The sequence below is a fragment of the Taudactylus pleione genome, unplaced genomic scaffold, assembly GCF_031769625.1.
Source record: "Taudactylus pleione unplaced genomic scaffold, aTauple2 ptg000854l, whole genome shotgun sequence".
Classification (NCBI taxonomy): domain Eukaryota; kingdom Metazoa; phylum Chordata; class Amphibia; order Anura; family Myobatrachidae; genus Taudactylus; species Taudactylus pleione.
Window position 1 is genome coordinate 1,816,153 of NW_028285256.1, and position 24,873 is coordinate 1,841,025.

Genomic DNA, 24,873 nt, shown 5'->3' on the forward strand with positions numbered 1-24,873 from the left:
CGGGAAGGACTGGCCCTTGGCCTTACCCTGAATCCGAAAGGACCAAAAAGGCAATGCTCCTCACCCTAGCCGGCGCAGAAGCCGAAGGGAGGAAAGCAGATTTGGACTTAGACAAGGTATCCACTATTTTGTCCAAATCCGGACCTGATAGCAAATCTCCATTAAAGGTGAGACCTCCAGACCCTTTTTAGAGTCCACATCAGCCCTCCAGGACCGCAGCCACAAGGATCTCCGAGCAGAGACAGCCGAAACTCTAGAGGTTAACATGCCTGCGTCCAATGACGCCTCCCCAATATAGGAAGCGGCATCCCTCATTTGTGCCACTAATGCTCTCTGAACATCCGGAACACTGTCCGTAAGAGAATCCTCCAAGGCTTTGGCCAAGTTCTCAATGGCTTTAGCCACACAGTAAATGGCCATGGACGGGCGCGCCACCGCTCCGGAGAGCGAGTAAATGGACCTCAAACAAATCTCCACTTTCCTGTCCGTTGGATCCTTTAAAGAGGAAATAGACGGCAATGATAGCGTAGCGGTTTTAACCAAGCGAGTGACATGTGAATCCACCACCGGTGGAGTCTCCCATTTCCTGCAATGATCCTCAGGAAAGGGATAATGAGAAGCCAACCTTTTCTGCGGTTGGAATCTCTTTGCTGGGTAATTGCCAGGCCGCCTCCATATGATACGCCAACTGATCGGACAGAGGGACACATTAGAAGTAACCTTTGCTTTCTTGAAGTCAGGAAACTTCGATTTAGGGACCGGTGCCTCCTCTTCTATATTGAGAATAGCCCGCACCGCCCTAACTAATGCTGGAACATTAATGGAGGACCTAGGCTCAACCTCCTGTCCCACAGCATTCAAATCAGAATCCTCATGGACCTCTCCATCATCTGAAGAGGGATCAGATTCTGATACCTGCGCAGTGAGTAAACTCACAACAGGCCGCTTAGTCGCCTTCTGTGGCACATCACCCTGCAAAAATGACTGAAAAGCCGAGGATGAGGCCGCCAAACTCTGTACCGAGTTGGAGAGAACATCCACCCAAGGTGGAGGAGCCGACTGAGGGAAGCCCTGAAAAGGCACTACAGACTGTTGTGATACAGGGGGAGGCTGGACATACACAGGCAGCCCCGAATACTGTCTCACAGTCTGGGCCCTGGAGGGAGACCGCAATACCTGCAGAATATCCGGGGAATGGGAGATAAAGTGCTGGGACAATGCCCCAGAAGGGGTCACTGTAGGGATCGACATCTGTAATAGATGTCAGCACTTGTGAAAACATCGCCCAAGGGGGGGTCCTGCTGCATAGGGGGTATAGAGGGGCCTGGTGCCAGCTGGCACTGCCCGCAAAGACCATCCTGAGATAAATCCTCCCATTAACACCAGCAGAACAGCGTCTGCAGGAAAGCAACACAGGAGCCCCGGAGTGCTCAGTCTCCTCATCAGACATGATACAGTAATTACACAATAAATACTTATCAGCAGAGGACATACGGTGTTAACACCCTTGCACTCACCAGCATGCAACACAAACAGGCCCAAAAATATGGTACTGTGTAGCACACAACAGTATGTGACTGACCTCACAAATACATGATTTATAAAAGTGAGGTTAATAGAAAAACACCCCTCCCCCACACACCTTCGGGCTGTAGGAGAAGCAATGGGATAGATATAAGCTGACAGCAATTAGAGAATAAGTACAGACAGCAGCACTAGCAAAGTCACATACAATGCAGGAAGATTGTACTTACTGCACCAATCGCTACCCTCAACCACCCAGATTCAGTGTCTGGGGGGAGTTATAGCGCTGTGTACACTGTCCTTTAGGTAGGGGAGAGGTACACAGGGGGACCTGACCATGCACCTGCCTGGGAGCCTGCGTTAGTTGGAGAGCTCTGAGGAGTGGCCAGCAGAGGAGCAGCTCAGCAACGCCAGTACACGTGAGAAAAGGCGCGCTGAGCTGAGGGGAGGAGCCGCTAAACCAGGGAAGGCTGCCTCCCCTGGCTAGTATTTAACCCCAGGGATGCCGGTTCCCCTCCGGAATTTATACCCTGGTGGTCCAGCAGAGCATGCCTGCATGAGGGGGAGCCCGCCGCTGCTACTAACGCCGCCGGTCTGTCCCCAGAGACCGGCGGCAACTGACTGCACTTATCCCCGCGAGCGGCGCTAAGAGCGCTGCTTGCGGCTTACCTGTTCCCCGTAGAGTCCGGCAGCAGTCAGAGGGAGGTCCCGGAGCCATGCTAGTACTAACTCTGGGGTCCCGCTGCGATCGCCAGATCAGTACTGGCGTCGCAGCGCCAGCGGGGTGTTGAAGCGGCAGCATGGACGTCCAGAAGGACAGTCCTATGCTGCCGCATTAAGTGTAAAACAAGAGAAAAAATAAAAAACTTTTCTTCTGTAAAAATAAAGCTTAGGGGCTGCTCCTGCAGCCCCACTGCACAGTGCAACCGACTTCGGCCGGCACCAAACTGAAACTGAGGTGCCTGTGGCTCGGGGGCGGGGTATAGAGGAGGACCCAAGTGCATCCTGGGAGCTAAAGCTTTAACTGTATGGTGCCCGTGGATCCAGATCCAAGCTATACCCCAAGGTCATCCCTGTGGACCCCCTATGGACCCTGAAGTAGAAACAAACTGCTACCTGACATTCCTAGCTTAGAGACAGGATAACGGCATGGGGAAGTGCCACACTTATATACCTTCCTGTGGTTGTTCCTATGTGTCATGTAGTAGGTAGCTAACCCATTGTAAGCTCTGCCACAGAGTACTGAAGACAATAAAAAACAAGCAAACTTTTTTTTTTTTACTAATTTAATAAAACATTACAAACTGCAGAAAGAGAGAAGAGAAAACAGACTGCACACATTACCAGTTGGATGCAAAAACAAATTAAAGCAAAGTATGTAAGTAGTTTATGGGTAGTTGGGTTCATTAAAAAATGTACAGCTATCAGCTTGGAAGACGGAAAAGAAAAGGGAAATGGCTTCATGAGAGATTATGTGGAGGCATGAAATCACTGAAGGAGTTTTACAGGTGGGCAGGTGAGATTTAAAAAAAAAAAAAAAAAAAATCCTTAACCCTAGTGAGCAGGCTATGGTACAGGATACTGGACTGCATTCTAACATGACGGCTCTATAAGGGGGATCTGACAGCTTCTCAGAACACATGGAAAGAGACAGCAGATCGCAGTGCTGCACAATGTGTGAGTAGCTTTTGTAGGAGAAAGCACACTCCGATAGTTCACAGTCATCAACCGCATAGGTGTTGCACACATATTGTAAGATGTTACATGTCATAAGCATGGTTTAATTGACAAATGCCATAGAAGAGTGGCCTCGCGCAGCATTAGCAATTGTCATAGACAGGTCAAAGGCTGTAGAAGCGTAGACTCCTGTCCATTCCCGTGGATGCCAAAAACTTTGCATTCTGCCCGAAGGCCAGGCCTGTGGTCAGTGCGCTGTGATCTGTGGTAAGATGGAGAAAGGAAAATATTTACACTGTAGGGGTAAAGACTTATCAGGGCAAAGGAACAGGACAAAACAGGATAACTTCCCACCAAGCGAAGAAAAATTCTACACAAGACAATTCCATAGTGCAGGTGATAGACATTGTACAAAGTACTTTTGTATTCTATTTCCCCATGTAATGTGCAAATCCATTAAGGGTCTCATGATCCAACAAGCATCAGTGAAGAGGGTTATGAGGATTACAAGTCCAGGGATACACTTTATAGGTGGTTAACATTGCAACTGACCTGTGAAATGCAACACTTCAGCCCACTGCTTGCAGATATAAACTTGGATATCTGTCCCTCCAACTGCCAGGTACGTACCACTCTGATCAAACACCAGGGACTGCACCTGTGCAGGAGAATGAGAAAAAACAAAGACAACTTAATGGATATAAACCACAAATAAAAGTCAAATGCTTATAACAGCCACACAGCAATTCTGACTGCTAGCTTTGATTCACTTCCTATTAGTCATGCTGTGTCAATATACATCACCTCATTGTGCTAACATCCAGATATTAATCTCCAAATTGCAGTAAAACCTAACTGTTATACTACTGTACTTGCCTATGACTCCCAAACACTGTACTATACACAAATCTGGTCAAAACATACATACGCCTTCCAAAGTTAATGCAGAACAAAATCTATTCCGCATCTCATCATTGTATTCAAGGCAGATAGAGTCTAATTCAGAGATGGACGTTAAGGTGAGCGCAGCTGCGATTTAGCAAGGAACGAAGCTGCGAATATAATGCTAATAGTTACAAAGCTTACTAGTACATAATGACTCCCATTGCTGCCTTCTGATGTGTCACTTACCTGCATAAATATCAGTCGCATAGACGCACATCGAATAGCCATCTGCCCTTGCGGATGGTCTGACCAACCGTAGAGACTGCAGCTCTCCTGACACGCAGAGGGCTCTCATGCTGCATAGTAGATGGCAAGGGCTAACCCATGTAATGGCGTTTAACGGTCAGACAAGCCTGTGTTTTATTGCCCCCCCCCAAACGCTGACTACCTAACCCTCATTTTGCAGATAGATCCTCTGTGCGTGTGGAATCGCGAGACAATCACAGTGCGGCTTATACGCATGCGCAATGGCAAACAATCACTTGATCTGCGGAAAAATTGCATTAGCGTCCATCTCTGAATCAGGCCCAGTCATGTTTTTGTGAGTATAGTATAGCCTGTTATCGGACAGCACACAGGTACGGGTGACCTCCCAGCAGTAAGCATATATTTGGGCTTGAAATACAAACTGCCAAATGATTAGCTGAACTGTGTATTTTAAATCTATATAAATACATCTCAATAAGGCATTTCAGCAACTACATCACTGACATTGCAAACCTAGCATCTGTACAGTACAAGTGTTATTCACGTCCAGGACTGAATACTCCATAGATTACCTGGTATCCCTCCTCCAGTTGCAGAGTCTTGAAGTTCTTCAATTTACGCAAATCCCACAATTTGACGCTGGAGTCGTCGGCGGCAGTTGCCAAGTAATAACCATTTTCTGAGAATGCCACGCACGATACAGGACCAGAATGGCCAGGAAAGTTTGCCACGTTCGATCGTTCCTATAGTACAAATATAATATATCAGTCATTTAAGTCTTCCCACTCTTTTTCTGAACAGTATTAAAACATGAAAGCCTCGCAGATTGTGTAGTGCAGCAATCTGACCATGACTGTATCAATTTAATTGGAATAGCTGAAATATGTTATTTGGTGATTGGAGGTGATTTGGAGATACAAGGTAGAATGATAAAGCCAAAAAGGGCTGCAGAAGGAAATAATGGGGGTGGGACCCTTGTAATTTAATTGGACCACAGGATACCACAAAGAGCACAAATCAGAGGGTCAATTTTGGACATTCCCAATCTCATTTTCTTCTCCATATCAGCAACCCTCCCAGTCCATAGAGTCCTCATACACATGTACTGCACTTTTTGCACTATTATCACACTTTTTTGGTAGTTGCAATTAGATTATGAATTATATATTTGGCTGGTGTTATCTAATTAAACGTGTTTTTATTTAGTTCTTAATTCTGTGTATTTTTTGTCCTTTTTAATGTTTTATGGACATTTTATGAGGACTATGGACTGGGAGTATTTTGTTCTATAAGGATCACGGATATTGAGAAAAAAAACGAGATTGGGAACGTCCAATATTGATCCTCCGTTTACCGTGAATTATTTCCTGTATGCTGGAATGCATGTTGAACACAGAAGCAGCCGCCATTTCCGGATGGTGGAACGCAAGCGACCATTTTGCTTCCCATCATCACGTGCATGCACGGTGAACGGGAGACGCCGGTTAGCGGCGTTTAATTATGTAATTAGGAGGGGTATATTAAGATGTTCATAGGAGTCAGGACTTATGCTTCTGAGGAAGGACCAATCAGTCGGAAACGCGTTAAGCTGCGACTTCTATCTTCTGAACTGCCAGTGACCAGACCTTGGGTAGCGGTGTGTACCCGTCTGTGGACCTTGGCATCCAGAGCCTGTGTCCAATTGTAGTGCAATGTATTAAATTTTCATCTTTAAAAAAGATTTCTAAACTATTTCTCTTATGTGTGTCTTCCCTGATCAAGCTGCACTTCTGGTTTTGATTGGATTGTGCATCTTCTTAGGCTTTTTCTACTAATAGCTAAGAGTAGTTGTCAAAATAAAACTTCTATTTATGAGCTGTCAAATATTTTTCTTTCTATAATTCATGCATTAGTGAGGTACCTCTTTCCTACCTCCTCAGCTAACAGGGCCTAACTATCCTGGGCTCCCAAGTTCTGACACTCACTTAATGGCATAAAAACATTTCTTAACAGTTCTAGAGGTGCAGTGAATGGTAAAAAAAAAAACAAAGACCATTCTGAATGTTGGGAACATCCGTATTACATGCTTTACAAATGTACTGGTAATGGCAAACATGGAATATAGGGTGGAGGGGCTACAGACAATTGTTTAGAATTTAAAGTGTATGCACTCCTCCTGCACCCACAACAACACAATGTGTTTACAGTGGTGGATGAAAAATTGGGCAGAGGCATTTTAGCCGCTATTATTACAGCTCAAGCTTATCTATCGGTTGTCAACACTAAACAGTCACATACCTCTTTCTACCTCCTGTCTTCTTGTTTTCTGTACACAATTCTTGTTCTTCCAGTACTGTCTAAACTTTAACTTTTTGTGTGCTCATTTGTTGATTTTTAGATTTACAAGTTTGATTTACCTATGGAACTGTATTTGAAGATTTGCCATCCATAATCGTTACTGCTAATTCCTTTCGTTTCTTCAACACCACTTCCAGACATAAACCCCGGCTTTAACGCGGCTCGTAACCCTGGACACTGAACACGGGTTGAAGCCGGGGATTCAGTACTTAATCTCTTTCACACCTGGGTGATGGTCCTAGGTTATTCCTGGGTCGTCCAGTAACCCGGGTTCTCTGTCTAACGGTGGACGCTTGGAGATGTAATCTCCAAACGCAACTGTCCCCACAAATCAAGTCTTTTTAGGCATGATCCGAGTTATCAACACCCGGGTTATGCCTTTCAGACATAAGCTGGGGCACTGAATCCGGGTTGCAAGTCCCAGGAAAAACCCTCATTGATTGCAGGGACTCCGACCTGGGCAGTTTCTATTCAGACATAGCCAAGATCCGGGTCGTAACATGTGCATAGGAAAAAAAATGTTTTTTGGCATGTGTCTAAAGGTGGTATAAGTGATTACTAACAGCTGAACTCCCATTCTTAGTGTTATCGTTGCTGTTGAAGACAATCAGTTCAACTTCCCACCTCAGTAAACCAATCGTAGGCGTTTGTTTTTCCTTCTTATTTTCATTTCAGTTTAGTCTACAAGCAACTTACCTTTAGATCCCAGATCTTAATTTGAGAGTCCATGGTACCAGTGCCAAAAATGAGTCCATCAGGATGGAATTGAGCACAGGTGAGAGCTGTGGAGAAAGTGTTGATATAATACAAGCATATCCATGACTTGATGGGATTGTGTGGGGAAAAGACTGCTTACCACACCCTGATGTCTCATCTGTTACTTTGGTGAGTACACGTCCTGCATGGATGTCAGAGAATGCCCAGTACTTAAAGAGAATAGGTGCAAGATATGAACAGAATGAACAGTCTGCAGTTTAGTATAAGACACAAAATACAAGAGAAAAAAAAAAAAAAAAGGTGTTTTTACCTGGTCATCTGAGCAGCTCAATAGGTAATCCCCAGTTGCATGCAGACTTAGACCAGTCACTGCCCCTTCATGAGCTCTTAACACCTGAACACAGGCGACCCCTGGCACAGACCAGACACGTATCGTAGAGTCGGGAGAGGCAGAAAACACCAGCTCCTGGGAAGGTCAGAAAAAATAGGCAACTAAAAAATATAGGTTCATAACAAGGAGGATACCTATTTATAAAAGGGTGTTACATTACAAGAATAGCTTTTGGTGCATTTTGCCATTAGTTTTGCCTATTGATAATCCAAGGGATTCTCAACAGAAAAAAGTTATACAGATAATACATAGCGGATGAAAATCGCATAAATTCAGATTACAAAAGGAGCAAAGCAAGAGACATTTGAATGAAACAGCAGCAAGGGTAAAAAAAAAAAAGTAGGGACTAAAGTCTATTTTAAACTTTGGCAAGGACAGAAAATATTAGAAACTTATAGCACTAAATAGTACAGTGTATAACCACCACTGAGAAAAATGAATTGTTTCCATGAACACTGCATAGCTTCTAATTAAGCGTACACACGGTACAATAAAAAATGCACGATATAAACGATAACGACCATATCATGCATTTTTTGGTGCCTTCCACGACCAGCGATGCACGGGCATGTATGAACGATAATATCGTCCATCGGCCGTGCATGCAGGCAAACCTGGTCGATATCGACATTGATCTCGGGTCCGTCGTTGGTGGTGTGCTGGATGATTGATATCGATCCAGCACACCGGGAAGGTACAGGAAGATCGTTCAGCGATATTGTTATCGCTGACGAACGTCCTATGTGTATGCACCTTCACACTTACCATATTCCGCTCTCAAAATACCTAAAATAAACATGCTTCCCCAATAGATTTGTTAGGCTGCGCTTTAATGACACATCTAAACATGTAAATGTCTGTCTCAGTTAGATCAGGCAGTTCAAAGGTTTGTAGCTGTCAAAATACAATTAAAACAAATATTCAGATGAATGAATGGGCAATAGAAAACAAGAGATATGGTAAGAACTTACCTTTGTTATCTCTGTTTCTACGAAGTCCATAGGGTCCACAGGGTGACCTTGGGGTATAGCTGGATCCTGGATCCTCGGGCACCACGGAGTTAAAGCTTTCAGCTGCTCCCAGGATGCACTTGGGTCCAACCTCCCCTCTACCCCGCCCCCGAGCCACAGGCACCTCAGTTGGTAAGCAGCCCAGGCCGGAGGAGGAGACGAAACAAAGAGAAGGAAGACTGGAACACACAAGAACCATACTCACAGAAATGGGAGACGGAAAACCGGTGACCAGCCACACAGCCATTATGAAGCCAGGTGCGTCAGGGCGGGTGCCCTGTGGACCCTATGACTTCGTAGAAACAGAGATAACAAAGGCAAGTTCTTACCATATCTCTTGTTTTCTACTTCAGGGTCCATAGGGGTCCACAGGGTGACCTTGGGGATGTCCCAAAGCAGTCCAACTAAGGACGGGGACGCTCCTGTGCTGATAGGAGAACCCAGCGCCCAAAGGATGCATCCTGAGAGGCAAAGGTGTCAAACGCATAGAACCTCAAAAAGGTCTGAATGGAAGCCTCAATAATAACAGAACGAAGCCAACGGGCTAGAGTCTGTTTGTTGGCAGGCCAACCCCTCTTGTGAAAACCAAAGAGGATAAACAAAGAATCCGACTTCCTCACAGAACTAGTCCGGTCCACATAAACCTGGAGTGCACGGACAACGTCTAAGGAAGTCTCCCCAGCCGAAAGATCAGGCGACTGAAAGGCTGGTACAACAATTTCCTGATTAATGTGGAACCTGGAAACCACCTTAGGCAGGAAATCAGGACGAGTGCGAAGCGCCGCTCTGTCCTGATGAAAAATCAGAAAAGGGGGACGACAAGAAAGCGCCCCCAAATCTGAAACCCTCCTGGCAGAAGCAATTGCCAAGAGGAAAACAGTCTTAAAAGTTAGCCACTTGAGCTCCACTGACTCCAAGGGCTCAAAAGGCGGACCCTGTAAGGTCCGAAGAACCACCGCCAAATCCCACGGGGCCACAGGTGGCACAAAGGGAGGCTGGATTCTTAAAACTCCCTGGAAAAAGGTGTGTACGTCCGGCATAGCAGCGATCCTGCGCTGGAACCACACCGACAGAGCAGACATGTGCACCTTCAGTGAGGAAAGACGTAATCCTAAATCCAAACCCGACTGAAGGAAAGCCAAAATACGCGAAACCCGGAACACCTGGGGATCATATTTTCTGGCCTCGCACCACTGAAAGTAAGTGTGCCACACTCTGTGATAGATCCTCGCGGAAGCAGGCTTGCGCGCCCTCAGCATGGTGGTAATAACGGAGCTAGAAAAGCCCCGAGACCTCAGGACGGCTGTCTCAAGAGCCACGCCGTCAAAGATAGTCGACCCAGATCCGGGTGAAGACAGGGCCCCTGAGACAACAGATCCCGCCGTTGAGGTAGGAGGAACGGAGCGTCGATGGACAAGCTCCGCAGATCGGAGTACCACGGCCTTCTAGGCCACGCTGGGGCCACCAGGATCAGTGTGCCTCCGTCCTGTTTGAACTTGCGCAGGACCCGAGGCAGCAGAGATATCGGAGGGAACAAGTAAGCCAGTTGAAACAGCCATCTCACCGACAGCGCGTCTATCAGACTTGCGCCTGCGTCCCTTGTCCTTGACCCGTACACGGGCAGCTTGTGATTGTGACGGGACGCCATCAGGTCCAGCTCTGGCAGCCTCCACTTGTCCACGAGTAGTTGGAGTACCTCTGGATGAAGCGACCATTCCCCGGGATGCACGTCGTAACGGCTGAGGAAGTCTGCCTCCCAATTGAGGACTCCTGGGATGAAAACTGCCGAGAGAGCTGGAAGATAGCGCTCCGCCCAAGCCAGGACGCGGGACACCTCCAACATCGCAGCTCGACTGCGAGTCCCTCCCTGGTGATTGATGTACGCCACCGTGGTGGCGTTGTCAGACTGCACCTGAACGGCCCTTCCGTGAAGAGCGGTGCCGGACGACTGCAGGGCTCTGTTCCAGGATTTTGATGGGAAGAATCGCTTTCTCTGCCGACCAACGACCCTGAAGTGACAAGGAGCCTGTCACCGCCCCCCAACCCCGGAGACTGGCATCTGTCGTGAGCAGAACCCATTCCGGGATCCAAAAGGGGCGCCCCTCTAGGAGATGAGCTGTCTGCAGCCACCAGGCTAGGGACAGACGCACCTCCGAGGACAACACCAGCATCTGAGAGCGGATCCTGTGTGGCAATCCGTTCCACTCCGAAAGAATCAGCCCCTGCAGGGGCCTGGAATGGAACTGGGCAAACTCCACCATGTCGAATGCCGACACCATGGACCCCAAAACTCTCATCGCTGAGTGCACCGACACTCTGCCACTGCTCAGACAGCCGTGAATCCGCAGCTGTAAGGAGGAGACCTTCTCTGGAGTCAGAAAAATCCGTTGCTGACGAGAGTCCAGCAGGGCCCCCAAATGAACCATCCGCTGTGATGGGATGAGGGAGGACTTCTTCCAGTTGATCAACCAGCCGTGCGCCTGTAGACAAGCGACCGTCAGGTGGAGATGCTGGATCAGTACCTCCGGGGAGCTTGCGAGCAAGAGGAGGTCGTCTAGATACGGTAGCAACCGTATCCCCTGGCTCCGAAGGTGAGCCGCCATGACCGCCATCACCTTGGTAAATACCCTTGGTGCCGTGGAGAGACCAAAGGGTAGAGCCCTGAATTGGTAGTGGTTGTGGAGAATAGCAAACCGCAGAAACTGTTGGTGCGATGTTGCTATAGGCACATGGAGGTAGGCGTCCTGGATATCCAGGGAAACCATATAATCCCCCGGTTCCATCGCCAGAATGATGGAACGCAAAGTTTCCATCCTGAATTTGGGAACCCTGAGAAACCTGTTCAGGGACTTCAAATTGAGAATGGGGCGATGAGAGCCATTGGGTTTCTGCACCAGAAACAGCGTAGAGTAATACCCCATCCCACGTTGAGACTGTGGTACGGGTATAATGACCCCCGCCGTCAGCAAGGCCTCTATGGCTTCCTGAACCTGCAAGGCCTTGGTTTTGTCCTGAGAAGGACTTGTGCAAAAAAACTGGCAAGGCGGCCTGTGCCGAAAAGACAGGGCGTACCCCTGGGAGACCACTTCTCGCACCCAGGCATCCGTGGTGGTATTGTGCCAGCACTGGGCGAATTGAAGAAGTCGGCTTCCCACTCTGGAGTCCCCCAGAGGGAGGCCCGTCCCATCACGCAGAAGGCTTATCTTCTGGCTTGGAAGAAGGGCGCCTAGCACTCCAGGCTTGCTTCTTTGGCTTTGAGGCGGTCTTGGGTGCGGACTGCCTCGGGAAGGACTGACCCTTTGCCTTGCCCTGAACCCGAAAGGAACGAAAGGCCGAGCTCCGGACTTTAGCAGGTGTATTAGCTGAAGGGAGGAAGGCTGACTTGGATTTCGCCAGGGTATCTACTATTTTGTCCAGGTCCGGACCAAATAGTAATTCTCCATTAAAAGGTAAGGCCTCCAAGCCTTTCTTTGAATCCGCGTCTGCTCTCCAAGACCGCAAGCACAAGGATCTACGAGCAGACACTGCTGCCGCCGAAACCCTAGAGGTCAACAGGCTAGCATCCAAAGATGCTTCTCCAATGTAGGAGGCGGCATCTCTCATCTGTCCTAACAACGCCCTCTGGACGTCCGGAGCTTCATCCGTAAACGCGTCCTCCAAGGCGTTGGCCCACCCCTCAATGGCCTTGGCCACCCAGGAGATGGCCATGGACGGCCGGGCTACCGCCCCTGAGAGAGAATAAATAGACTTTAAACAAGTCTCCACCTTCCTGTCCGTAGGATCCTTCAGCGAGGATATAGACGGCAATGGCAAAGTAGCACTCCTGATGAGGCGTGTTACATGGTTATCGACTGCAGGCGGAGTTTCCCATTTCTTACAATGCGCCTCCGGGAATGGATAATTGGACGCCAAGCGTTTCTGTGGCAGGAAACGCTTACTGGGTGTCTGCCAGGCCACCGCCATGTGATCAGTCAACTGATCAGACAAGGGGAACGCTGCAGAAGTAACCTTAGCTCTTTTAAAACTAGGATACCTCGACTTGGGAGCGGGTGCCTCATCCTCAATCAGAAGAATGGCCCGCACCTCCTTAACCAGAGCCCGCACATTGATGGAAGACTTAGTGTCTACCTCCTGGACTGAGGCATCTGAGGCCGAGTCATCCTGCACCTCACCATCATCCGAGGACACCTCAGAATCCGGAAGATGCGCAGCCTGCGCCATGACTGAGCGTTTAGACGCCCTGGAGGGCACGTCACTGCGCAACATCGACTGAAAAGCCGAAGATGTTGCCGCCAAATCTTGGACAGTGTGGGAAAGCGCATCCACCCAGGGTGGAGGAGTTGCCACAGGAGCCTGAAACGGCACCACAGCCTGCTGTGCCACAGGGGTGGACTGAATATACATTGGCAACCCCGCATAGGGACCAACAGGCTGAGACCCCGGGGGAGTCTGCAATAATTGTGGGACACCCGGGGAATGGGGGATGGCAGGCTGGGGCAACGCCCTAGTAGGGGCGGCAGTCGGGACCGACAGACGGTCCGCGATGGACACCAGCACCTGGGAAAATATCGCCCATGCTGGCTCCTGCGACATGGGAGGTTTAGACATACCAGGGAGCGCCTGGCACCGTCCACACAGGCCGTCCTGTGACAAATCCTCCCTATCCACTCCTGCAGAACAGCGCCTGCAGGAGAACAATACCGGAGCCCCGGAGTGCTCAATCTCCTCCTCGGACATGACGTTGGAAGAAAACGTGCGCACTCACCCGTGTGCTGGACAACAGCCCACAATATGGCACCGTGTAGCACACAACTGTATGTGACGGACCTCACCAATACGTGATCTATATAGGTGAGGTCAGTAGAAACACCCTTCCCCCGCACACCTGTAGGGCTTGTAGGAGAAGGAAAGGGACAGGTATAGGCTGACAGTAAGTAGAAAAAAGACAGACAGGCAGCACTAGCAAAAGTCACATACCATGCAGGAAGATAACAAGAGATATGGTAAGAACTTACCTTTGTTATCTCTGTTTCTACGAAGTCCATAGGGTCCACAGGGTTGACCTTGGGGTATATAGCTGGATCTGGATCCATGGGCACCACGCAGTTAAAGCTTTAGCTGCTCCCAGGATGCACTTGGGTCCGTCCTCCTCTATATCCCGCCCCCGGCCACAGCACCTCAGTTGGTAAGCAGCCAAGGCCGGAGGAGGAGACTAAACAGAGAGAAGGAAGACTGGAACACACAAGAAACCATACTCACAGAAATGGGAGACGGAAAACCGGTGACCAGCCACACAGCCCATTTGAAGCAAGGTGCGTCAGGGCGGGCGCCCTGTGGACCCTATGGACTTCGTAGAAACAGATAACAAAGGTAAGTTCTTACCATATCTCTTGTTTTCTACTTCAGGGTCCATAGGGGGTCCACAGGGTTGACCTTGGGGATGTCCCAAAGCAGTACAACTAAGGGCGGGGACGCTCCTGTGCTGAAAGGAGTACCCGGCGCCCAAAGGATGCATCCTGAGAGGCAAAGGTGTCAAACGCATAGAACCTCAAAAACGTTTCAATTGAAGACCAAGTGGCCGCCTTACACAGCTGAACAGCAGAAGCGCCACGTCTAGCAGCCCAAGAGGGACCCACAGAACGAGTGGAATGAGCCTTAACAGAGGCTGGCACAGGTAAGCCCTCCTGTGCATAAGCCTCACAAATAACGGAACAAAGCCAACGGGCTAACGTTTGTTTGTTGGCAGGCCAACCCCTCTTGTGAAAACCAAAGAGGATAAACAAGGAATCAGACTTCCTAACCGAAGCCGTCCGGTCTACATAAATTCTAAGCGCCCGGACCACATCTAAGGAAGTCTCACCAGCTGAAAGATCAGGGGACTGAAAAGCTGGCACAACAAGTTCCTGATTAATATGGAACTTCGAGACCACTTTGGGCAAAAACTCAGGACGAGTGCGGAGCACCGCTCTGTCCTGGTGAAAAATCAGGAAAGGAGGGCGACAGGAAAGCACCCCCAATTCAGACACCCTCCAGGCCGAAGCAATTGCCAGGAGAAAAACCGTCTTAAATGTCAGCCACTTGAGCTCCACCGCCTCAAGAGGCTCAAACGGAGGACCCTGCAGGACCCGTAGCACCACCGCCAAGTCCCAAGGAGCCACAGGAGGCACAAAGGGAGGCTGGATCCTGAGAACACCTTGGAAAAAGGTGTGAACGTCTGGTAGTATTGCAATCCGCCGTTGAAACCACACGGACAAGGCGGACACATGAACCTTCAGAGATGCAAGGCGTAAGCCGAGATCCAATCCTGACTGAAGAAATTCCAAGATCCTAGAAACTCGGAACACCTGAGGATCATAATGTCTGGACTCACACCACTGAAAGTAAGTGTGCCACACTCTGTGATAAATCCGTGCTGAAGCAGGCTTGCGTGCCCTGAGCATGGTACCAATAACCGAACTGGAGAAGCCCCGAGACCTCAAGACGGCTGTCTCAAGAGCCACGCCGTCAAAGGCAGCCGACCCAGATCCGGGTAAAGGCAGGGCCCCTGAGACAACAGGCCCGGACACTGAGGAAGAAGGTACGGAGCGTCGATGGAGAGGCTCCTGAGATCGGAGTACCAAGGACGTCTGGGCCACGCCGGAGCTACCAGCACGAGCATGCCGCCGTCCTGCTTGAATTTCCGCAGAACCCGAGGAAGCAGGGATATCGGAGGAAACAGATACGCCAGGTGAAACGTCCATTTCACCGACAGCGCGTCCACCAGACTTGCACCTGCGTCTCTTGTCCTTGACCCGTAAACGGGCAACTTGTGATTGTGACGGGAGGCCATCAAGTCCAGCTCCGGCAGTCCCCACCTGTCCACGAGTAGCTGAAACACCTCTGGGTGAAGCGACCATTCCCCGGGATGCACGTCGTGACGGCTGAGGAAGTCCGCCTCCCAATTGAGGACTCCGGGGATGAAGACCGCCGAGATCGCTGGAATGTGACCCTCCGCCCAAGTCAGGATACGAGACACCTCCGACATCGCTGCCTGACCGCGAGTTCCGCCTTGGTGGTTGATATACGCCACCGTGGTGGCGTTGTCGGACTGCACCTGTACCGCCCTTCCGTGAAGAGCGGGGCCGGACGACTGTAGGGCCCTGTATACTGCCCGCAGTTCCAGGATGTTGATGGGGAGAAGTGCTTCTTCCGCTGACCAACGACCCTGAAGCGACAAAGAGCCGGTCACTGCCCCCCAACCCCGGAGACTGGCATCCGTCGTGAGCAGGACCCAGTCCGGGATCCAAAATGGGCGCCCCTCGACCAGATGAGCTGTCTGAAGCCACCAAGCCAAAGATAGCCGAACGTCCGGAGACAACACCAGCACCTGAGAGCGGACCCGGTGAGGTAACCCGTTCCATTCTGATAGAATCAGCCCCTGCAGGGGCCGGGAATGGAACTGGGCAAATTCCACCATGTCGAATGTCGACACCATGGACCCCAGAACTCTCATAGCCGAATGGACCGACAGGCGGCAACGGCTCAGGCAACTGCGTATCCGCAGCTGTAGGGAGGCGACCTTCTCCGGAGTCAGGAAGATCCTTTGCTGACGCGAATCCAGCAGGGCTCCCAAATGAACCATCCGCTGTGATGGAATCAGGGAGGACTTTTTCCAATCTATCAACCACCCGTGTGCTTGCAGGCAAGCGATCGTCAGGTGGAGATGTTGAAGCAGTACCTCCGGGGAGCTCGCCAGCAACAGGAGGTCGTCCAGGTACGGCAGCAGCCGTACATTCTGGTTCCGAAGATGTGCGGCCATGACCGCCATAATCTTCGTGAACACCCTCGGTGCCGTGGAGAGACCAAAGGGTAGCGCCCGGAACTGATAGTGGTGTTGAAGGATAGCGAACCTCAGATACCGCTGGTGTGAAGATGCTATCGGAACATGGAGGTAGGCGTCCTGGATGTCCAGGGACACCATGTAATCCCCCGGTTCCATCGCCAGAATGATGGAACGTAACGTTTCCATCCTGAACTTGGGAACTCTGAGGAATTTGTTCAGAGACTTCAAGTTGAGGATAGGGCGATGAGAACCATTGGGTTTCTGCACCAGAAACAGAGACGAATAATACCCCGTCCCTCGTTGTGATAGAGGAACGGGAACAATGACCCCTGCTTTCAGCAAGGACTCTATAGCCTCCTGAACCTGTAACGCCTTGGTCTTGTCCTGAGAAGGACTTGTGCAGAAAAACTGGTGGGGTGGTCTGTGCCGAAAAGACAGGGCGTACACCTGGGAGACCACTTCTCGAACCCAGGCATCCGTGGTGGTATTGTGCCAGCACTGGGCAAATAGACGAAGTCGGCCTCCCACTCTGAGGTCCCCCAGAGGGAGGCCCGTCCCATCAGGCCGCAGGTTTATCTTCCTGCTTGGAAGAAGGGCGCCGAGCACTCCAGGCTTGCTTCTTGGGTTTAGAGGCCGTCTTACTCGCAGACTGTCTCGGGAAGGACTGACCTTTCGCCTTACCCTGAACCCGAAAGGAACGAAAAGCCGAACTCCGAACCTTAGCAGGCAGTGCCGCCGAAGGGAGGAAGGCCGACTTGGATTTAGCCAGGGTGTCCACTATTTTGTCCAAGTCCGGACCAAATAGTAATTCCCCATTGAAAGGTAAGGCCTCTAGACCTTTCTTTGAATCAGAGTCCGCTCTCCAGGACCGCAACCATAAGGATCGGCGGGCAGACACCGCTGCAGCCGATACCCGCGAGGTCAGCAGACTAGCATCTAAAGAAGCTTCTCCAATGTAAGAAGCAGCGTCCCTCATTTGTCCCAACAACGCCCGCTGGACATCCGGAGCGTCGTCCGGGAAGGTATCTTCCAATGCATTGGCCCACCCCTCAATGGCCTTGGCCACCCAGGAGATGGCCATGGACGGTCGGGCCACCGCCCCGGAGAGGGAGTAAATAGACTTTAAGCAAGTCTCAACTTTCCTGTCCGTGGGATCCTTCAGCGAGGATATCGACGGTAATGGTAAGGTGGCGCCCCAAGTTAAACGGGTGACATGGGAATCCACCGCCGGTGGAGTTTCCCATTTTTTACAATGTGCCTCAGGGAAGGGGTAATTAGAAGCCAACCGCTTCTGAGGAAGGAATCTCTTACTGGGCGCCTGCCAAGCTACCGCCATATGATCCGTCAACTGATCCGACAGGGGAAACACCGCAGAAGCCACCTTAGTTTTTTTGAAACTAGGAAACTTCGACTTAGGAACCGGTGCCTCATCCTCTATAAGAAGAATAGCTCGCACCGCCCTAACTAGTGCTCGCACATTAATGGACGACTTGGTATCCATTTCCTGGACCGAGGCGTCCGAGTCAGTGTCATCAGGGACCTCCCCATCATCTGAGGAACCCTCTGAGTCCGATACCTGAGCAGCCCGTGTCATGAGTGGGCGTTTTGAAATCCTAGAAGGCATGTCAGTCTGCAACATTGACTGAAAAGCCGAGGAAGCGGCCGCCAAATTTTGCACGGAGTTGGAGAGCACATCCACCCAGGGTGGAGGAGTCACCATAGGGGCCTGAAAAGGTACCACAGGCTGCTGCGGCACAGGGGAAGCCTGTATATACATAGGCAACCCCGCATAGGGACCCACCGACTGAGACCCAGGAGGACTCCGCAATAACTGCGGGACACCCGGGGAATGGGGGATGGTCGGCTGGGGCAACGCCCTAGTAGGGAGAGCTGCCGGGACCGACAGACGGTCCGCAATAGACACCAGCACTTGAGAAAACATCGCCCACGGTGGTTCCTGCGCCAGAGAAGGTCTGGATGGGCCAGGAGCCACCTGGCATCGACTACACAGGCCATCCTGTGACAAATCCTCCCCATCTACTCCTGCAGAACAGCGTCCGCAGGAGGCCAACACCGGAGCCACTGAGCGCTCAACCTCCTCGTCTGACATGACAGATTATATAGTCAAAAAATATATCTGGCAACAGGGCAGAAGAAAACGCACTCACCGGTGTGCTAAACAACAGCCCACAATACGGCACTGTGTAGCACACAACTGTATGTGACGGACCTCACAAATACGTGATCTATATAAGTGAGGTCAGTAGAAACGCCCCTCCCCCACACACCTGTAGGGCTTGTAGGAGAAGTAAAGGGATAGGTATAAGCTGACAGTAAGCGGAAAATAAGCACAGACAGGCAGCACTAGCAAAAGTCACATACCATGCAGGAAGATATACTCACTGCACCTTTCCACTACAATCAACCTGCCCAGATTCAGTGTCTGGGAGGGCTATAGTGCTGTGTACGCTGTCCTTAATCAGGGGAGAGGTACACAGGGGGACCGGTCCGCGTGCTCCCTGAAGATCTGCGCTGCCACTGTGAGAAAATGGCCGCTGGAGACCTCAGAGGAGGAGTGGCCGAGTAATCTGCAGCTCAGCGACGCCAGACTCCGTGCTGAAAGGCGCGCTGAGCTGAGGGGAGGAGCCGCTAAACAGGGAAGGCTTCCTCCCCTGGCTAGCATATTAACCCCAGGGCTTGCCGGCATCCCGCTTGCCATATATCCCTGGTGGTCTAGTGGTCCCACGGGTTATTCCTCCTCAGAGGGGGAGCCCGCTGCCACCGCTAGCGGCCCCCGGTCTGTCCCCTAGGACCGGGGGCAAAGGACTGCATTTGCAGGCAAAACCCGCGAGCCGCCGCTAATCGGCGACTCGCGGCTTACCTTGTCCCCGGCGACTCCGGCAGCAGTCCAGGGAGGGACCCAGAGTCCGGCTAGTACGGACTCTGGCCTCCCGCCGCGATCCCCAGTGCAGTAGCGGCGCCAGCGGGGAAGGAGAGCGGCAGCGTGGGCGTCTGCATAGACAGCCCGTCGCTGCCACTCTAGAGCCTCTGTTTTAAAATAAAAATCTAACAGGCTCTTTTTTTTTTTTTTTTTAAATAAAAATAGAAAGCTTTTGGGGGCTGCTCCTGCAGCCCCCCTGCGCAGGTGACCCGACTCCGGCCGGGCACCAACTCAAACTGAGGTGCTGTGGCCGGGGTATAGAGGAGGACGGACCCAAGTGCATCCTGGGAGCAGCTAAAGCTTTCCATACCCCCTAGACCGGGGGCATGGGACTGCATTTGAAAGGAACCCGCGCACCGCCGCTAATCAGCGGTGCGCGGCTTACCTGATCTCCCCGGCGTCTTCCGGCAGGAGTCCCGGGGGAAACCAGAGTCCGGCTAGTACAGACTCTGGCTTCCCCCGCCGCGATCCCCAGTTCAGTGCTGGCGTCGCGGCGCCAGCAGGGAGAAGGAGCGGCAGCGTGGGCGTCTGTACAGACAGCCCAGCGCTGCCGCTCTGGAGAAAAACTGAAGTAAAAAATAAATAAATTTTAACTAAGTTAAATAAAAAATTAAAAGCTTTAGGGGGCTGCTCCTGCAGCCCACCCCGCAGGGTGACCCGACTCCGGCCTGGCACCATCTAAAACTGAGGTGCCTGTGGCTCGGGGGCGGGGTATAGGGGAGGTTGGACCCAAGTGCATCCTGGGAGCAGCTGAAAGCTTTAACTCCGTGGTGCCCGAGGATCCAGGATCCAGCTATACCCCAAGGTCACCCTGTGGACCCCTATGGACCCTGAAGTAGAAAGTTCACTATTTTTTACAAGCACACATGGAAGAAAATCTAAAGTGTCAATGAAAAGGACAGAACATAAGCAAACCTGCGAAGGGTGAAACACAACACTGGTGACCTTCTTTGTGTGACCTTTAAGTGTCGCGAGGATCTGCTGTGACGTGGAATCAAACACCACCACGCTCTTATCAGCTCCGCCTGAAAGACAAGGGGACTCTTCAGTACTATCAGATGATGTGGAAACCCTGAGCGTTTTACAACCTTCTGTTTGTCACTATTAGAGCGTTAGGAGCAGTCTTTTCCTGAACAAACAATAACTAAAAAAACACAAGCATGTAGACTCGATCTGTAGATGCAATGAATGACCCCATGGGAGCGCGCATCATCACTCATAGTGGGTACACACTTGCCGATGTGGACGACATGTCGGCCCGATGCGCCAGATAGGGCAACATATCGTCTAGTCAGTGTACCCACCTGTAAACTATGAATCCACCTCCAAAATGTAGAGCCAGAGTTCGGTGAGCAGAAAGCACAAAGAATTCAAGCCCAATAAAACCATTATCCAGAGCCGCGTCCCGTGTGCTCAGCGAATATCACTAACATATACGCCTTTCTGACTGCAGACCATCGATCAGTTTCTCACCCAAGCAGATGCTGAACTAGGTTTCCCCGGAAGTACCTGTTGCTACATAAATAGACTTAAGAATGTTCTTTTTCCTATTAGCACCAAACTTAAGGGCTGCGGCATTCACAATTGGAATAATAGTGGCCTTGGACAAGTGTGCTATATGAGTAACCCATTTATTCATATTCCATTTAGGCAGAGGATACAGGATCTGCAAACTGTGGGTATTGTGAAACATTCGTTCAGATTTGGTTCACGCCTCAGAGCAATCTAACAGTAGGGGCAAAGAAAAAAAGTAACCTTCACCTTAAACATCATAGGGTTAGGCTCAGCTGACAATTCACTGTCCTGGACGCAAAGTGTCTATCTGGTGCCTCCTCAATGTCCAACTCCTCCACTACTTAGCCCTCCATCCTGGGAGGAATAATAAGGATCACACCCACTCCAAAACAGTACTGAACAAGAACTAGAAAGGCTATTCTGGAGCCCTGTCCCTGAAGAGTTCTCCAGGAACCTCTATCAATATGAAAAGGTAAGCGTGGCTTGTAGCAAAACCGGCTCGGCAAGTGGCGCTACTGAAGACCAGATGATCCCTGAACAAGTCCAACTTTGCAATCTATACACAAGCAATCCGACCCGACTATCCACTGAACTAGCATTCCACAAGGGAATAAGAGGTTAGCGATGAGGACCCCAACCCCCCCCCCCCCCCCCCCAGAGCTAGACATGGAATTATTCCCCTTTTCATACACTACAGACGAGGAGCAAGAGGTAGATACAGAGTACACAAAGAAATGAATGCTATATATAATCATGATGGCAAGGTAGAAGTGCAGCAGCCACCAGTCACTAGAGTACACCCCACTGATGACGGCACCTCCTCAGCCATCTCCGCTTTGCAGACAACACAGCAAGACTTTTTTTTTTTTTTTTTTAACGCTCAATTTAAAATAACCGTGGAGATGGATTGAAAAATAAAAGTTTACCAAAATAAAATCCTCACCTGTAAGGGTTTTGTTGGTATCTGTAGGACACAAATCCAAAGCCAAGATGCCAGGGACACTGGCACTGTGTAGCCCCTGTAAAAAAAAAAAACAAACAAAAAAAAAAAAAAAACACACAGGTAAGCGATTTGCAGCCCACACAACCAAAGCAATAAGGCAGAGAATTAGGTGCTTACCACATGGGAAGAGACTTGGTGATATTTGCTCAGCTCCTCTGGTTTCACTAGATCCTCTGGGACAGTCTTGCCCCGCTGCCAAGATAGAAACAATAAATTAAACAAAAGTCACTAAAAAATAATAAAGCAAGTGTTTTTATTCATACACAATATGTAAAAGGAAACCAATAAGACTAGTTGGTTAAACTTTGGCATGTCAAGGTATGTAAGCACAGCTTTCAGCAATGTGCGAGTCTGGTACACGCTTATGGGCTACATAACACCTGTCCATGGCGTGGCACCTGGGTTCAATCCCAAACAACTCTTATATACCCCACAATGCATATCATTGTTTTCTGTAACGAAATGCCACTCGTTTGGCAAACTAGACAAAGCAGTGCTAAATGTTTAAGTGGTCATCTGAAAGTTCAATTAAACAGGCAGGCGAAGAACATTTAAAATGATTTAAAACCTAAGCAATCCAATGGATGAAAGTTCTCTCTTAATGTACAAAGCAACTTCATACTAAAAGGTTGCCTGTTAGAAAGGATATCAGTTACTCAAACAGCCTCTCATTGATGCCTTACAAACATAATTTACATCTGTCCACATACATCTATCCTTCATGCGCTACAAGTCGCGCCACACAACGCGGGAGCTTGGGGTGCCTCGGTAGCGCCGAGTGCCTTTCGTGCAACTTTTTACCTTCAAATGCGTCTTATTCACAGTGATGCAAATAGCTAGCACAAGCAGCATCTGATGATTAAAATGATATGCAGCATGCCTATGTTCTCTGTGCATCTGCGGGTGTATCTTACATGTGAAATGCTATGTTATAGTGTTACAGCCACTGACACTAATGTAGCATTTCACATGTCAGATACACCCGCAGACACACAGAACATAGGCATGCTGCATATCATTTTAATCAGCAGAAGCTGCTTGTGCTAGCTATTCGCATCACTGTGTAAAATAAGACATTTGAAGGTAAAATGTTGCACAAAAGACGCTCATCGCTACAGATTCACGCCATGGCATGTTGAGACTAGAAGGGCTGTTTAACGCGCAAGGAGGCTAGATGTATGAGGACACATCTGTAGCAGCACATCAAACAATGCAGGCCACATAACTGATTTACAAAATCCACTCCTGCATGATTTGTTTTCGTCTCTGTGCAGGAGGGCGATTGGTGGAACGAGGAACAGCTGCCTTGAGAAACCGTAATCTGGAGCAATATCTTTCAAAAGGTAGTTAAATGGTCGACAGTTATGCGGTCAACAGCATAGTGTCGAGCCCAGAATGCCGACACAGGAGTGATGTTATTTAAATCATTTTTACTGTGTCGACATTACAACTGTAATCATGACTCCATACCATCAAAATTACAGTTGTAATGCCAACACAGTAAAAGCCCCGAATGCTGGCCGGCAAGATCCCGAAATGACGACACCTATCTTTAGCCGCACGCCGAAGTGCTGACGAGGTAAGCCGGGGAGAGTTGGCTTGTACCCCCGGGAGGTTTAGGATGCGGGAAGGGAGAGGATTAGGTTTAGGGTGCGGGAAGGGGGGGGTTTGACTTAGGATATCCGGCTGGCAACATTTTGTATGACATCTATTTGTCTTTGTGGTGGACACATCATTACCATTGAAATTGGATTGCTTTGGGTATCCAACCTTTATATTGATCTCATATTATGCTCAAGTAGTTTAGTGGTTTCTAGTGTAGATTTATATGATCAATAGAGGTTTATTGATTCAATGTATTTTACATTTTATTCATTGTGAGATATCTGTTTTTATATTAATGTGTATATTTTATTATTATTAATAATAAGACTAAAAATTTAATAAATAAATTAGTTTATATTTCCCAGTTTGGAGCCATGACTGGTTCTTGTATGCATGTGAATTCTGCTACCTCGCAATAGATTTTTTTTATATTAGCACAGTCTGATACAAATTGTATTTTTGGTCTTTCTATGGGTGTTCACAAATCCCATCATTTAAGACTTGCTGCTTTTGATTAACTCATCATTTTTGCACAATTGTTTGATATAACTTGACTCTTAAGATTAGCGCCGGGATCATTGGCGCCAGGATCATTGGTTTGTTACTTGACGTTAAGACACTAGAAAGGCCAAATATGATCCTGGGATGGACTCTGCCTTCTTCTAGTGCAGAAAGCCATGGATCACCTTCACCGCTCTCTTCAACAACAACGGCAAACGTAAAAACTAAGAGCATTTTTATTACACAAATCATTTTTCCAAGAAGGACGTTGATTTTACGTCTATAACGATATAAAACACCTATGCTCACAGTAAACAACTTCTGGCAACAATTGCCTATCCAGACTTATGAACAAAATGTAACCTATATCTTTTGAGTGGAAGCTGTCAATGTTGTACATGGCTTTGTCACTGATATCCAAAGAGTCCTGTAAAGCTGCAGGAGCCTGTATCACTTGGTGGCTGCTTTCTAAGTGAAAGTAGTGTTTTAACGCTTAAGTGATAAGCGCTTCATGGCATTCAGTGGCGGAAGAATGCTGAGTAACATGGTGAAGTGGAAATTCCCCAGCTGGCTGCCCTAATGGGGAAATCCAGGCTGGATAACCGACTAAACCAAAATAAAGTTTGCCAGGATAGTTTAGGAGATGGCAGGCACGACACCTTGAGATTGCTCAGAGAC

The 24,873-nt window shown here is 49.4% G+C and overlaps 1 protein-coding gene across 1 annotated transcript in view; it reads right to left on the reverse strand.

Annotated features, from left to right (window-relative positions):
• Positions 1 to 2,809: 2,809 nt before the first annotated feature.
• PRPF19 (pre-mRNA processing factor 19) overlaps positions 2,810 to 24,873 on the reverse strand; it is a 39,485-nt gene continuing 17,421 nt past the window's right edge. The window contains exons 8-16 of the mRNA XM_088458833.1: positions 22,207 to 22,281; positions 22,030 to 22,105; positions 20,487 to 20,596; positions 7,718 to 7,873; positions 7,547 to 7,616; positions 7,387 to 7,472; positions 4,926 to 5,096; positions 3,754 to 3,859; positions 2,810 to 3,463 (exon numbers count right to left, since the gene is read on the reverse strand). Of these exons, the coding sequence (XP_088314959.1) occupies positions 3,366 to 3,463; positions 3,754 to 3,859; positions 4,926 to 5,096; positions 7,387 to 7,472; positions 7,547 to 7,616; positions 7,718 to 7,873; positions 20,487 to 20,596; positions 22,030 to 22,105; positions 22,207 to 22,281 (948 nt within the window). The 3' untranslated portion in view covers positions 2,810 to 3,365. The remainder of the gene's footprint in view (positions 3,464 to 3,753; positions 3,860 to 4,925; positions 5,097 to 7,386; positions 7,473 to 7,546; positions 7,617 to 7,717; positions 7,874 to 20,486; positions 20,597 to 22,029; positions 22,106 to 22,206; positions 22,282 to 24,873) is intronic.